This window comes from Coregonus clupeaformis, unplaced genomic scaffold (genome assembly GCF_020615455.1).
Source record: "Coregonus clupeaformis isolate EN_2021a unplaced genomic scaffold, ASM2061545v1 scaf0341, whole genome shotgun sequence".
Classification (NCBI taxonomy): Eukaryota; Metazoa; Chordata; class Actinopteri; order Salmoniformes; family Salmonidae; genus Coregonus; species Coregonus clupeaformis.
In genome coordinates, this window is record NW_025533796.1 from 286,752 (window position 1) to 301,305 (window position 14,554).

The 14,554-nt window shown below is 42.4% G+C and overlaps 1 protein-coding gene and 1 pseudogene across 1 annotated transcript; one reads left to right on the forward strand and one right to left on the reverse strand.

Annotated features, from left to right (window-relative positions):
• Positions 1-2,973: 2,973 nt before the first annotated feature.
• On the forward strand, positions 2,974-10,108 carry LOC123484510 (annotated as a pseudogene).
• Positions 10,109-10,362: 254 nt separating this feature from the next.
• On the reverse strand, positions 10,363-12,741 carry LOC121543173 (mannose-specific lectin). Its single transcript, XM_041852877.1, has 3 exons — positions 12,633-12,741; positions 12,243-12,336; positions 10,363-10,854 (listed from the first exon to the last, which is right to left on the reverse strand). Exons 2-3 carry the CDS (start codon positions 12,330-12,332, stop codon positions 10,609-10,611), a joined length of 336 nt encoding a protein of 111 aa, XP_041708811.1. The 5' UTR covers positions 12,333-12,336; positions 12,633-12,741; the 3' UTR covers positions 10,363-10,608.
• Between the last annotated feature and the right edge of the window lie 1,813 nt (positions 12,742-14,554).

Here is a 14,554-nt window from a genome sequence, read left to right on the forward strand (position 1 = left end):
CCAACACTCGATCCCTCCGATGTCAACAACTATAGACCAGTATCCCTTCTTTCTTTTCTCTCCAAAACTATTGAGCGTGCCGTCTTTAGCCAACTCTCTTGCTATCTCTCTCAGAATGACCTTCTTGATCCAAACCAGTCAGGTTTCAAGACTGGTCATTCAACTGAGACTGCTCTTCTCTGTGTCACAGAGGCTCTCCGCACTGCTAAAGCTAACTCTCTCTCCTCTGCTCTTGTCCTTCTAGACCTGTCTGCTGCCTTTGATACTGTGAACCATCAGATCCTCCTCTCCACCCTCTCCGAGCTGGGCATCTCCGGCGCGGCTCACTCTTGGATTGCGTCCTACCTGACCGGTCGCTCCTACCAAGTGGCGTGGCGAGAAGCTGTCTCCGCACCACGTGCTCTCACCACTGGTGTCCCCCAGGGCTCAGTTCTAGGCCCTCTCCTATTCTCGCTATACACCAAGTCACTTGGCTCTGTCATATCCTCACATGGCCTCTCCTATCATTGCTACGCTGACGACACACAACTAATCTTCTCCTTTCCCCCTTCTGATAACCAGGTGTCTGGCAGACATATCAGTGTGGATGACGGATCACCACCTCAAGCTGAACCTCGGCAAGACGGAGCTGCTCTTCCTCCCGGGGAAGGACTGCCCGTTCCATGATCTTGCCATCACGGTTGACAACTCCGTTGTGTCCTCCTCCCAGAGTGCGAAGAGCCTTGGCGTGACCCTGGACAACACCCTGTCGTTCTCCGCTAACATCAAGGCGGTGACCCGATCCTGTAGGTTCATGCTCTACAACATTCGGAGAGTACGACCCTGCCTTACACAGGAAGCGGCACAGGTCCTAATACAGGCACTTGTCATCTCCCGTCTGGATTACTGCAACTCGCTGTTGGCTGGGCTCCCTGCCTGTGCCATTAAACCCCTACAACTCATCCAGAATGCCGCAGCCCGTCTGGTGTTCAACCTTCCCAAGTTCTCTCACGTCACCCCGCTCCTCCGCACACTCCACTGGCTTCCAGTTGAAGCTCGCATCTGCTACAAGACCATGGTGCTTGCCTACGGAGCTGTGAGGGGAACGGCACCTCCGTACCTTCAGGCTCTGATCAGTCCCTACACCCAAACGAGGGCACTGCGTTCATCCACCTCTGGCCTGCTGGCTCCCCTACCTCTGCGGAAGCATAGTTCCCGCTCAGCCCAGTCAAAACTGTTCGCTGCTCTGGCACCCCAATGGTGGAACAATCTCCCTCACGACGCCAGGACAGCGGAGTCACTCACCACCTTCCGGAGACATTTGAAACCCCACCTCTTTAAGGAATACCTGGGATAGGATAAAGTAATCCTACTACCCCCCCTACCCCCCAAAAAAACAAAAACAACAACAACAAGTGGTTATCCCACTGGCTATAAGATGCACCTATTTGTAAGTCGCTCTGGATAAGAGCGTCTGCTAAATGACGTAAATGTAAATGATAAAAGTGCCTAAAACTAGTTGATTCTTCACTACGGCCATTTTCTGTGCAGTGTTTGGCTGCTCTGACGATGCAGGAAAGACACGTGGAAAAATATTTTTACTGATTACCCGCAATCAGGAAACACCAAGGAGAAAAGACTCAAGAAATGTCAGAAAAGTGAAGAAACTTTTTTTCCCATCAAGACCTGAACCCCGAAAGCTGTCAGTATAGGGTCTGCTCAGATCATTTCATCACTAGTAAGTCTGATCGATTGAGTTTAGTTTAGCTGTTAGCTGTTATGCTAAACAGGTGTTAACAACAAGACTAAGTTAGCCAATATTAGCTAGCTAGATAACCATGTAATAGCTAGACTACAAGCTATCAAAACGTCACGCCAGGGTAAGCCTACATAGTTGCAGTGGCAGGTTGCAGTTGTGAGGTGATGAAGCAGCTCTGGCCTGATATCCCTGCTCCGGTGAAGGGGGTGGAGTAATAAGGAGGAGGACATGGGTGGCGCGAAGCGTTGACATGTACAGTGCCTTCAGAAAGTATTCAAACCCCTTGACTTTTTCCACACGTTGTTAGGTTACAGCCTTATGACAAGAGTGTGCAAAGCTGTCGTCAAGGCAAAAGGTGGCTACTTTGAACAATCTAAAATCTAAAATATATTTTGATTTGTTTAATACTTTTTTGGTTACTACATGATTCCATGTGTTATTTCATAGCTTTGATGTCTTCACTACTATTCTACAATGTAGAAAATAGCACAAATAAAGAAAAACCCTTGAATGAGTAGGTGTGTCCAAACTTTTCACTGGTACTGTATATTTGGGGAGTTTCTCCCATTCTTCTCTGCAGATCCTCTCAAGCTCTGTCAGGTTGGATTGGGAGCGTTGCTGAACAGCTATTTTCAGGTCTCTCCAGAGATGTTTGATCGGGTTCAAGTCCGGGCTCTGGCTGAGCCACTCAAGGACATTTAGAGACTTGTCCCGAAGCCACTCCTGCGTTGTCTTGGCTGTGTGCTTAGGGTCGTTGTCCTGTTGGAAGGTGAACCTTCGCCCCAGTCTGAGGTCCTGAGTGCTCTGGAGCAGATTTTAATCAAGGATCTCTCTGTACTTTGCTCCGTTCATCTTTGCCTCAATCCTGACTAGTCTCCCAGTCCCTGCCGCTGAAAAACATCCCCACAGCATGATGCTGCCACCACCATGCTTCACCGTAGGGATGGTGCCAGGTTTCCTCCAGACGTGACGCTTGGCATTCAGGCCAAATAGTTCAATCTTGGTTTCATCAGACCAGAGAATCTTGTTTCTCATGGTCTGAGAGTCATTAGGTGCCTTTTGGCAAACTCCAAGCGGGCTGTCATGTGCCTTTTACTGAGGAGTGGCTTCCGTCTGGCCACTCTACCATAAAGGCCTGATTGGTGGAGTGCTGCAGAGATGGTTGTCCTTCTGGAAGGTTCTCCCATCTCCACAGAGGAACTCTAGAGCTCTGTCAGAGTGACCATCGGGTTCTTGTTCACCTCCCTGACCAAGGCCCTTCTCCCCTGATTGCTCAGTTTGGCCAGGCCAGCTCTAGGAAAAGTCTTGGTGGTTCCACATTTCTTCCATTTAAGAACGATGGAGGCCACTGTGTTCTTGGGGATCTTCAATGCTGCAGAAATGTTTTGGTACCCTTCCCCAGATCTGTGCCTCGACACAATCCTGTCTCTGACAATTCCTTCGACCTCATGGCTTGGTTTTTGCTCTGACATGCACTGTCGACCGTGGGACCTTTATATAGACAGGTGTGTGCCTTTCCAAATCATGTCCAATCAATTGAATTTACCACAGATGGACTCCAATCAAGTTGTAGAAACATCTCAAGGATTATCAATGGAAACAGCATGCACCTGAGCTCAATTTCGTGTCTCATAGCAAAGGGTCTGAATACTTATGTAAATAAGGTGTTTCTGATTTTTATTTTTAATACATTTGCAAAAATGTCTGAAAAACAGTTTTTGCTTTTTCATTATGGGGTGTTGTGTGTAGATTGCTGTGGATTATTATTACTTTTTAATCCATTTTAGAATCAGGCTGTAACGTAAATAAATGTGGAAAAAGTGAAGGGGTCTTAACACTTTCCAAAGACACCTTATCTGGATAAGCTGAGGGAGGAGATTTGTACCACTGCACATAAAATGTGATCAAGTGTGACTGAAATGTACAAGATAGTTACAATGACTCAACATATTCCAGAAGCACCATCAATACCACTAGGCAGGTGTTGAAAACTAGTGTGACTTGGTGAGAAAGGACCTTAAACCTACCCTTTCTGTAAAAGACGCTTCAAACTAGCATGAGTTAATTGATACAATGCATCAGATTGTTTATTCAATGTGTCAATGTTGAAGAATAGGCATGACTCCCGCTCACAATGGTTCTCTGGAAGGTTGTTACCCATCACCCCTCTATGGAAGTCTCATTAGCATGCTGTGACAAGTTAAGGGAGGATGTTTCTCAATAATCGCCGACATTTCCTTGTTGTTCCAGAACATCAGGTAGTAGTCATTACCATGGAATAACAGAAGACGAGTAGGCGGCCAGTACGTTGCAATAAACTTTAGTGGACTCTTTATCAGAACAGTGTTTCTGGAGAATTGATGTGTTATTCCCCACCCATCTTTAAGCGTCAATCAGCAGTTGAAACAATAACCAAGCGTCTTTCCCGCCCCTGTTTTGGTAAAAAGCTGAGGGATGGGGTTGGAGAAATGTAACCACTCTTAAATGCATAGACAGAGCTATGGATGCAAGGACTGACCATCCAGGATATCAAAATGATAGTTCATAGTGTTTGTTTACTTTTACTTTGTTTATAAACATTGGAGTAAAAACAAGCGTATGTTTTGGGTTCTGATGACTGGGTACGACAGATGAACTAAGCTCATGAGGCATTTATAAGATATATTCCTCAAGAAACAATGGGTACATCATCATGTCATTAATTTGTAAGTCGAAGAATGGATGTAGCAACTGCAGATTGCCCTTTTTAAGTACTAGTCCTAGTTGAACTAGAAAAGTACATTTCCAAATGAAAATATGTGTGCTTGCTAGTCTTCAATTATTGATGGTTGTTAAATAGTAGTCAATCAAATCAAATCAAATTTTATTGGCCACATGCGCCGAATACAACAGGTGCAGACATTACAGTGAAATGCTTACTTACAGCCCTTAACCAACAGTGCATTTCTTTTTAACAAAAAAAGTAAAAATAAAACAACAACAACAAAAAAATGTTGAGAAAAAAAAGAGCAGAAGTAAAATATAATAACAGTAGGGAGGCTATATATACAGGGGGGTACCGGTGCAGAGTCAATGTGCGGGGGCACCGGCTAGTTGAGGTAGTTATAGTAATATGTACATGTGGGTAGAGTTAAAGTGACTATGCATAAATAATTAACAGAGTAGCAGCAGCGTAAAAGGAAGGGGTGGGGGGGCAGTGCAAATAGTCCGGGTAGCCATGATTAGCTGTTCAGGAGTCTTATGGCTTGGGGGTAGAAGCTGTTGAGAAGTCTTTTGGACCGGTCTTTGGACACTACCACTAATGGTAGCGGTAGTGGTAGTGTCAGCAGTAGTGATGGTGGTAGTAAACTCAGCAAAAAAAGAAACGTCCCTTTTTCAGGACCCTGTCTTTCAAAGATAATTTGTAAAAATCCAAATAACTTCACAGATCTTCATTGTAAAGGGTTTAAACACTGTTTCCCATGCTTGTTCAATTAACCATAAACAATTAATGAACATGCACCTGTGGAACGGTCGTTAAGACACTAACAGCTTACAGACGATAGGCAATTAAGGTCACAGTTACGAAAACGTAGGACACTAAAGAGGCCTTTCTACTGACTCTGAAAAACACCAAAAGAAAGATGCCCAGGGTCCCTGCTCGTCTGCATGAACATGCCTTAGGCATGCTGCAAGGAGGCATGAGGACTGCAGATGTGACCCTAAGCACACAGCCAAGACAACGCAGGAGTGGCTTCGGGACAAGTCTCTAAACACACACACACACACACACACACACACACACACACACACACACACACACACACACAATAATGATTGTGATGATCCTCTCCTCTCTTCTCTATAGCCCATCTGTGGGTGAAGAACTGTAAGGAGCTGCTGCCCTCCTCCTACCACGCCTCCCGCTTCGACCAGCCAATCAAGGCCTCCAACTGGCTACGCAACATCAGAACCACCAATGAACACTTCCTTTCCAAGGTAGCTCCTCCTCCTCAGATAAATAGTGGACGCCAGGTATATGTTGCCTGTAGCAACAGATCTTGGATCAGCTTACCCTCCTCTAATCCTAACATTAGAAGTAAGATGCAGTGCCTTCAGAAAGTATTCATACCCCTTGACTTTTTCCACATTTTGTTGTTACAAAGTGGGATTAAAACTGATTTAATTGACATTTTTTGTCAACGATCTACACAAGTTTTCAGTGGAAGAACAATGTATATGTCTTTTTAATTCATGGAAAATAAAACAGTAATATATCTTGATTAGATAAGTATTCAACCCCCTGAGTCAATACATGTTAGAATCACCTTTGGCAGCAATTACAGCTGTGAGTCTTTCTGGGTAAGTCTCAGAGCTTTGCACACCTGGATTGTACAATACTTGCCCATTATTCTTTAAAAAATGTGTCAAGCTCTGTCAAGTTGGTTGTTGATCATTGCTAGACAGCCATTTTCAAGTCTTGCCATAGATATTCAAGCTGATTTTAAGTAAACACTGTAACTAGGCCACTCAGGAACATTCAATGTCATCTTGGTAAGCAACTCCAGTGTATATTTGGCCTTGTGTTTGTCTCCCAGTGTCTGTTGGAAAGCAGACTGAACCAGGTTTTCCTCTAGGATTTTGCCTGTGCTTAGCTCTATTCTGTTTCTTTTTATCCAAAAAAATTCCCTGGGCCTTGCCGATGATAAGCATTCCCATAACATGATGCAGCCACCACCACTCTTGAAAATATGAAGAGTGATAGTCAGTGATGTGTTGTGTTGGATTTACCCCAAATATAACACTTTGTATTCAGGACAAAAATTAAATTTCATGCCACATTTCTTTCAGTATTACTTTAGTGCCATATTGTAAACAGGATGTATGTTTTGGAATATTTTTCACTGCTTGACTTAGGGACCTTACTGATAATTGTATGTGTGGGATACAGAGATGGGGTAGTCATGTAAAAATCATGTTAAACACTATTATTGCACAGTTGTTAAGCATATTTTTACTCCTGAACTTATGTAGGCTTGCCATAACAAATGGTTTGAATACTTATTGACTCAAGACATTTCATATAAACATTTCTAATTACAATTTTTTTTTTTTTCTAAAAACATAATTCCACTTTGACATTATGGGGTATTGTGTGTAGATCAGTGACACTAAATCTCTATTGAATCCATTTTAAATTCAGGCTGTAACACAATGTGGAAAAAGTCCAGTGGTGTGAATACTTTCTGAAGACACTGTATGTAAGTAAACTTGAGGAATGCTGTATTTGTGACTAATGTGTCTCTCCTTGTTGTTGATTTAGATCAAGTTGAGGCAGCGGTACGTGTGGACTAAGAGAGAGAGCACTGAGGAGGGACGGCCACCAGGGGAGCTGGTGGACAGTTTTTACTTTTTTTTATTTAACCTTTATTTAACCAGGTAAGCCAGTTGAGAACAAGTTCTCATTTACAACTGCGACCTGGCCAAGATAAAGCAAAGCAGTGCGATTAAAAACAACACAGAGTTACATATGGGGTAAAACAAAACAAAGTCAAAAATACAACAGAAAATATATATACAGTGTGTGCAAATGTAGCAAGTTATGGAGGTAAGGCAATAAATAGGCCATAGTGCAAAATAATTACAATTAGTATTAACACTGGAATGATAGATGTGCAAGAGATGATGTGCAAATAGAGATACTGGGGTGCAAATGAACAAAATAAATAACAATATGGGGATGAGGTAGTTGGGTGGGCTAATTTCAGATGGGCTGTGTACAGGTGCAGTGATCGGTAAGGTGCTCTGACAACTGATGCTTAAAGTTAGTGAGGGAGATAAGAGTCTCCAGCTTCAGAGATTTTTGCAATTCGTTCCAGTCATTGGCAGCAGAGAACTGGAAGGAATGGCGGCCAAAGGAGGTGTTGGCTTTGGGGATGACCAGTGAGATATACCTGCTGGAGCGCATACTACGGATGGGTGTTGCTATGGTGACCATTGAGCTAAGATAAGGCAGGGATTTGCCTAGCAGTGATTTATAGATGGCCTGGAGCCAGTGGGTTTGGCGACGAATATGTAGTGAGGACCAGCCAACAAGAGCGTACAGGTCACAGTGGTGGGTAGTATATGGGGCTTTGGTGACAAAACGGATGGCACTGTGGTATACTACATCCAATTTGCTGAGTAGAGTGTTGGAGGCTATTTTGTAAATGACATCACCGAAGTCAAGGATCGGTAGGATAGTCAGTTTTACGAGGGCATGTTTGGCAGCTTGAGTGAAGGAGGCTTTGTTGCGAAATAGGAAGCCAATTCTAGATTTAACTTTGGATTGGAGATGCTTAATGTGAGTCTGGAAGGAGAGTTTACAGTCTAACCAGACACCTAGGCATTTGTAGTTGTCCACATACTCTAGGTCAGACCCGTCGAGAGTAGTGATTCTAGTCGGGTGGGCGGGTGCCAGCAGCGTTCGATTGAAGAGCAATCGACATGGTGAGTCCAGTGTCAACGTGCCCTTTATTAAGGCGTCAGCATGCTTCAGTTCGGCCAAACTCTGCTAGGCGAACCGAGCGAGTGTGCTCGCATACTCCCTTAAAAGACCTTCACTTGAAAAATGCGAAAAAGCATAAATAGTGCTGTTTGTCCATTTTGAGACACCGTAGTCAGAATTAATCTAAGATAACTCAATCTGTCAATAATTTTGGCGTTTTTGCCAAGGAGATGTTAGTCTAACTAAGATGTTTGGTGCAGTATTTCTCAATTAAAAAATGTGCATGAAAACGAGTAATCTCTTGTTGAATGACAACAAAGACTTTATTGAAGAATCCCTACTGTTGACCAATCACTGACGAATGGGCATAGACTTCGGCTACCGACTTCGGCTTGCCTCAAGAAAAAATTTAATTGTGCCCGTACAGCCCCCCCCAAAAAAACCTTACAGAAGTCCAAAATGAACAAAAATGTAGTCATAATATATGCACAAACTCTTCCGAATTGTTTCGGCTGGGAATCATGCGGACGCCTTGCGTCTGGCCTCCAGTCCTGCAACATAATTGGTTCAGTGCACTTCTCTTTTAAGAATCTCATACCACGTATCATTGTTAAACCATGTTTGTTTCACCCCAGGGAGTGTCTCGTGTGAAGAGCAGCAGTGATGTGGTGGGGGCGGTGCTAAAGGAGCTGAGGCTTCAGGCTGGGGGGACAGAGGGGGCTGAGGAGGGCTTCAGGCTAGCTGTGGCTGTTGATGGAGTCAACGGTCTCTGGGGAAGGACCACGCTCAAGAAGGAGGACAAGAGCCCGGTACTAATACATTCTATATAGTCAGTCACTCTTCACCCATCACTATGAAAAATATTGAATGCTTCCATTTTGGTGTCTTTGTAATGTCTGTGTAAAGTTTACGTACCTGACTGACCTCTCTGTCTCTCTCTCTCTCTCTCTCTGTCTCTCTGTCTTTCTCTCTCTCTGTCTGTCTGGTGGCTCCAGAGGAGTTGACGTTGGTTCAAAACTTGAGGAAGATGATCAATGACTGGGTGAGAACTGCATGGAGTTGTTATGCTCTATGTCTAAGGGTGAGGTTAGGGGTCATGATTACCTCCTAATTAATGTTGTATGTCCAGTCCAAAAACAACCTCCAGCCCTTTGGTGTCTTTAGATCAGGGCTTTTAGGGCTAAGGGAAGGGACTAAAGGAATGATCTAGATGTTTTGGAAAAGACTCTTCTGACGTGTTTACATACATCATGTTTCATGTTATTGTATGACCAGTCAAATAGAAACATAAGTTGACCTATAAACCTTTCTATCCTCCTCTTCTCTGTGTTCCCCCAACAGGAGGGCTTTGACAGCATGGACCCGTTTGTCCCAGTACCAGTCTCCAACTACAGTGAGATGGAGTTATCTCTTCTACCTAGACAGCCACTGGCTACAACAACCACACAGTAAGAGCTGTTCACTTTCACCCCTGGCACTTTGTGAGGTTTAGATTATGACATTTTGAACTTATTTCTGAGACCTCTCTCTCTCCATCTCTCTCTCCATCTCTCTCTCCATCTCTCTCTCCATCTCTCTCTCCTCTCTCTCTCCATCTCTCTCTCCATCTCTCTCTCCATCTCTCTCTCCATCTCTCTCTCTCATCTCTCTCTCCATCTCTCTCTCCATCTCTCTCTCCTTCTCTCTCTCTCTCTCTCCATCTCTCTCTCCATCTCTCTCTCCATCTCTCTCTCTCTCCATCAGGTCAGACAGAAGAAGGGAAGAAAGAACTGATCTTCCTCAGCAACAGAAACCCTTCTGTATTGGAGAGACTGTGTGCCTTCCTGTAACATCACACATGGGCCCACACCCTCCCACTGACAAACCCATAATCATGGACAATCAATACACACACTGATACAGACACTCACTAACCGACAAACACAGACACAACCTCACACATAGCTGTAACGTTATGATCCATGTATATGTGTGTATCCCTCCATCATTTATTCTGTCGTGATGCATGATATGGTATTTCTGAGGTCTCATATATTATTTTACGTGAGCCAAGAAAGCTATAATCTCCATGATGAAAAGTTAGCAGTGATGTTTGTCTACAGAAAACAGAGAGAATCAGCACAGTCACAATGCACAGAATTACAACACAAACCACTACTTTAAAAGTCAATATATTCTTTATTTGACCAAATCTAAGGGTAAAAGAGCCTATAAAGGCTTTTGATTACATATTTTAGTGGTAGACATAGACAGGTATGGCGAAGTGAAGATGTTACTCTGCCTCATTACTAGTGTCATCACGAGAGCACTGGACCACATTTCTGGAACTGTAGAGGATCAGGGCATCTTCATCATTGTTGGGCCAGTCGGTGTTACAGTAGACAGGTATGAGGATGCAATGATGTTATGATCTCCAGATCACATTTTGTTCCCTGTAGAGCTCCAGGGCACCTTTGTCAGTGAGTGTGAGGTGACCTCTTTGTGTATTGTTGCTACGGCCGGTGTTACTGGCCCAAATGGGATGGTCCTGTATGGTGTAGATGACCAGGTTACCATCCCGTTGGAGGATGAGCCTATGAGCATCTTTGTTCACAGTGTTTGATGCCCAGACAACCTTACCCCAACCGTAGAGCACAAAGTTGCCATCGGTCTGCAAAGAGAAAATTAATTAGCATACACATGCTTATTTTCCATTAAGTAGTATGCTTTATTTGAGTTTAACCTGTAGTTGTTGGCACTCTTCAAAAGTAAAAGATCACATTCCTGCTTAAGTTCAGAAATGTTATTTTCCTCTTTACCTTGTAAATATTTTCTTATGGGCATTTTCTAAGATTGTGATGTTTTATTTTAATTACTAAATTAGATTAAACTTTTGCAGAGTATGAGATTATCATTCCGCCAATGTACGCTTTAAAGGCGTCCCAAATTATATTGGCGGTCGGCTTTTCTCTGTCCTCTATGTCTACATTTGTAATGGTAAAGTTTATTTTTATTTTTTATCACCTACAGCGTTATTGCGCAAAATGCTATGCAGCATCATCTGGATATGTGTGCAACAAAAGTTCAACATTCACCTTCTGCTACCATTTCTGTCAAGCTGTCTACGCATACAGTTTGACGCATACGTTCGATAAGTCCAACGTATGCACCACACAGAACGCACTGCAACTGCCTCTGCAACGCAATGCTGCAAGGCAAACGCAGCGTTCCATTGGAAATGAATGTACTTCTGGTGTACCAAAACGCAATGAAGCGGTCGGTGTGATCAAGGCATTATTGCGTTTTGGTACACCAGAAGTACATTTATTTCCAATGGAAACTCTTTGTTTGCCTTGCAGCGTTGCTTTGCAGAGGCAGTTGCAAGTTCTGTGTGGAGCGTATGTTGGATTTATCCAACATATGCATCAAAATGGATGCATAGACTTGACAGAAATAGTAGCAAAAGGTGAATGTTTAACTTTTGTTGCACATATATCCGTTAAACATTATTGAAATATATAATTAAAAACGTTTGACTGCAGAATTTATTACACAGCATTGATGCTGGTCTGATCGCGGTGTGAATCGTTATAACCCTAAAAATTATACTTTTCTAAGGTCAAAATAAGTTGCAGACTTAGTGTAAGTGTTTCACTAACTGTTGTACCTGTGTAGTGTCTGAAGGTCTATTGATTTTGCTGATGTTTGCAAATGGTGTAATAGATTAACTTTACTCTGCTTTGCTGAAGCATTTGGAAAAGCATTGCTACATAGGTTTCTTGGAATAGAGGACATTTGGAGATATGTGGAGGCCAGGGATTGGTCTATCTAAAACCACCCATCTTATGTTACATAGGATATAAATACCAGGTTCTGAACAAAGGGAGGGGGAGAAACAACATATTAACAGATTGGGCCGTTGTTCTCCAGATATAACTGCAGATGTCTGTAAATTGATACTGTGATCTTTGATACAATAAATCTTTATAATCAAAGAACAGTGTAAGCGGACTTCTTATCATCACAGCATAATTAGCAACGTTGACTTGGATACCACACCTGAAAGATAGCTTTAAATTGTTCATTGTTGGAGAGGAGGTAGTCCCCTTTCAGAAGAATCCTCTCTGTGCTCATGTAGTTCTTACTCATGATTCTGAAAGAGAGAATTGTATTGTTCATTTGCTGCAGTTTATTATAGTGGCAAAGTCTGCCTCGATAGTAAACACCCAAACAGGAAGGAGCAAAACACATTTAGACACAAAAAGGAAAGGTAAGAAAGAGAGAGACAGAAAATGGGCCTAAACCAACCCTTTTATATGAGTTTGGATCATTTCAGTTCTAAATGACTAAAATGTAAAAAACAACTAAATAATACACAAAAGTAATTGAAATACATCTCATGAATGCCTAATTTAACACGTTAAAATAAGAGTTGTTAAAGGAACTTACAAGTATTTAGGAGCAGTAGCTTGAAGAGGGGAATTGCAGGTTCAGTTGCAGTGACAGGTTGCAGTTGTGAGGTGAAGAAGCAGCTCTGGCCTTATATCCCTGCTCAGGTGAAGGGGGTGGAGTAATAAGGAGGAGGACATGGGTGGCGTGAAGCGTTGACAATGTATCTGGATAAGCTGAGGGAAGAGATTTGTACCACTGTACATAAAATGTGGTCAAGTGTGACTGAAATGTACATGATAGTTACAATGACTCAACATATTCCAGAAGCACCATCAATACCACTAGGCAGGTGTTGAAAACTAGTATGAGCTATACACTATGATGCAATGCATCAGATTATTGTTAATAAATGTGTTAATGTGTTTGTACCTGTCCCTATCAAATAAACCATAAAATGCCACATTCATCACTATAAAGCAGTTATTATTATTATTATTATTAATTTCTGCCATGGTTTGAGGAAAGAAAGATAGTTGGCGAAATCCCATGTCAAGAGAATCCTGTAGTAGCCAATCTGTTATGGAATGTTTTTTCCTGCAATGTTTCCTCATTCTCAAAGTGCTACTTTGACCTCAACGTGCACAGGCATTACTTTAGGAATCTGGGAGTGAGGAAAGGACTTGGTGAGAAAAGGCCTTAAACCTACCCTTTCTGGAACATACCCTTCAAACTAGCGTGAGGTAATTGATGCAATGCATCAGATTGTTTATTCAACCAAGCGTCTTCCCCGCCCCTGTTTTGGTAAAAAGCTGAGGGATGGGGTTGGAGAAATGTAACCACTCTTAAATTCATAGACAGAGCTATGGATGCAAGGACTGACCATCCAGGATATCAAAATGATAGTTCATAGTGTTTGTTTACTTTTACTTTGTTGACAAACATTGGAGTAAAAACAAGCTTATGTTTTGGGTTCTGATGACTGGGTACGACAGATGAACTAAGCTCATGAGGCATTTATAAGATATATTCCTCAAGAATCAATGGGTACATCATCATGTCATTAATTTATAAGTCGAAAAATGGATGTAGCAACTGCAGATTGTCCTATCTAAGTACTAGTCCTAGTTGAACTAGATAAGTACATTTCCAAATGAAGTCTTAAAGTATTTATGATTGTGATATAGTAGTAGTGGTAGAGGTAATGACAGCAGTAGTGATGGTAGTAGTAGCAATGGTGGTAGTAGTAGAGTTTTCATAGGCTATGCGTTAGTTATAGGGACCTATTTTTGGGTGGTTTCTAGGTATGGAGTTATTATAGTGGGTTATAGTGGGTTAGTAGGCAAGATTGAGTACTATAGAGGGGTTGCAGTTGACATAAGACTCCTCCTGGCGGCCATGTTGGAAGATAACTGCATTAATTCTTCCAACAACAGCTGAGTGGCTAACCCAATAAAAAAGTGATAAAAGTGCCTAAAACTAGTTGATTCTTCACTATGGTCATTTTCTGTGCAGTGCTTGTAGTCTAGCTATTAGCATGTGTCTTTTACATAGGTAGTAGCACTTGAGTTTCAAGTTTTGGGGAAACAATGTTTTCACCATGATAATGTACCTTTATAATAAAGCGTTGAATGCATCTATCATCGTATTTGCAGACTAATGTAAGCCTACTATTCCTAATGTGAGGAGTAGATTGGATAGTCATAATTAAGTCTGTTAATGAGCGCATAGTGGCATAGGTCAATAGGCTATATCAGAGACGTTTCTTTATTTTGCACGGAAAAAATGTGTCCTTCTATAAACACTTCATGCAATTCTACTACACTTTATGTGACTGGAGACATTAGCAGAATCTTTTTTAATATGGCAAATCACAGATTAGGCCTACTCTGCTGACACTGACAACAGATCAATAAAAACGACCTTGTCTTGAATGCAACCATGCATTCTGTCCCATGCATGACCCAGTATTGGTTGGTCAC

Excerpts from the sequence above, each read along its gene's own strand:
- LOC121543173 (XM_041852877.1), bottom strand. The coding sequence starts at position 12,332 with ATGAGTAAGAACTACATGAGCACAGAGAGGATTCTTCTGAAAGGGGAC. Across the intron at positions 10,855-12,242 it reads AATTTAAAGCTATCTTTCAG|ACCGATGGCAACTTTGTGCT; the intron begins GTGTGGTATCCA and ends TTCTCTTTGCAG.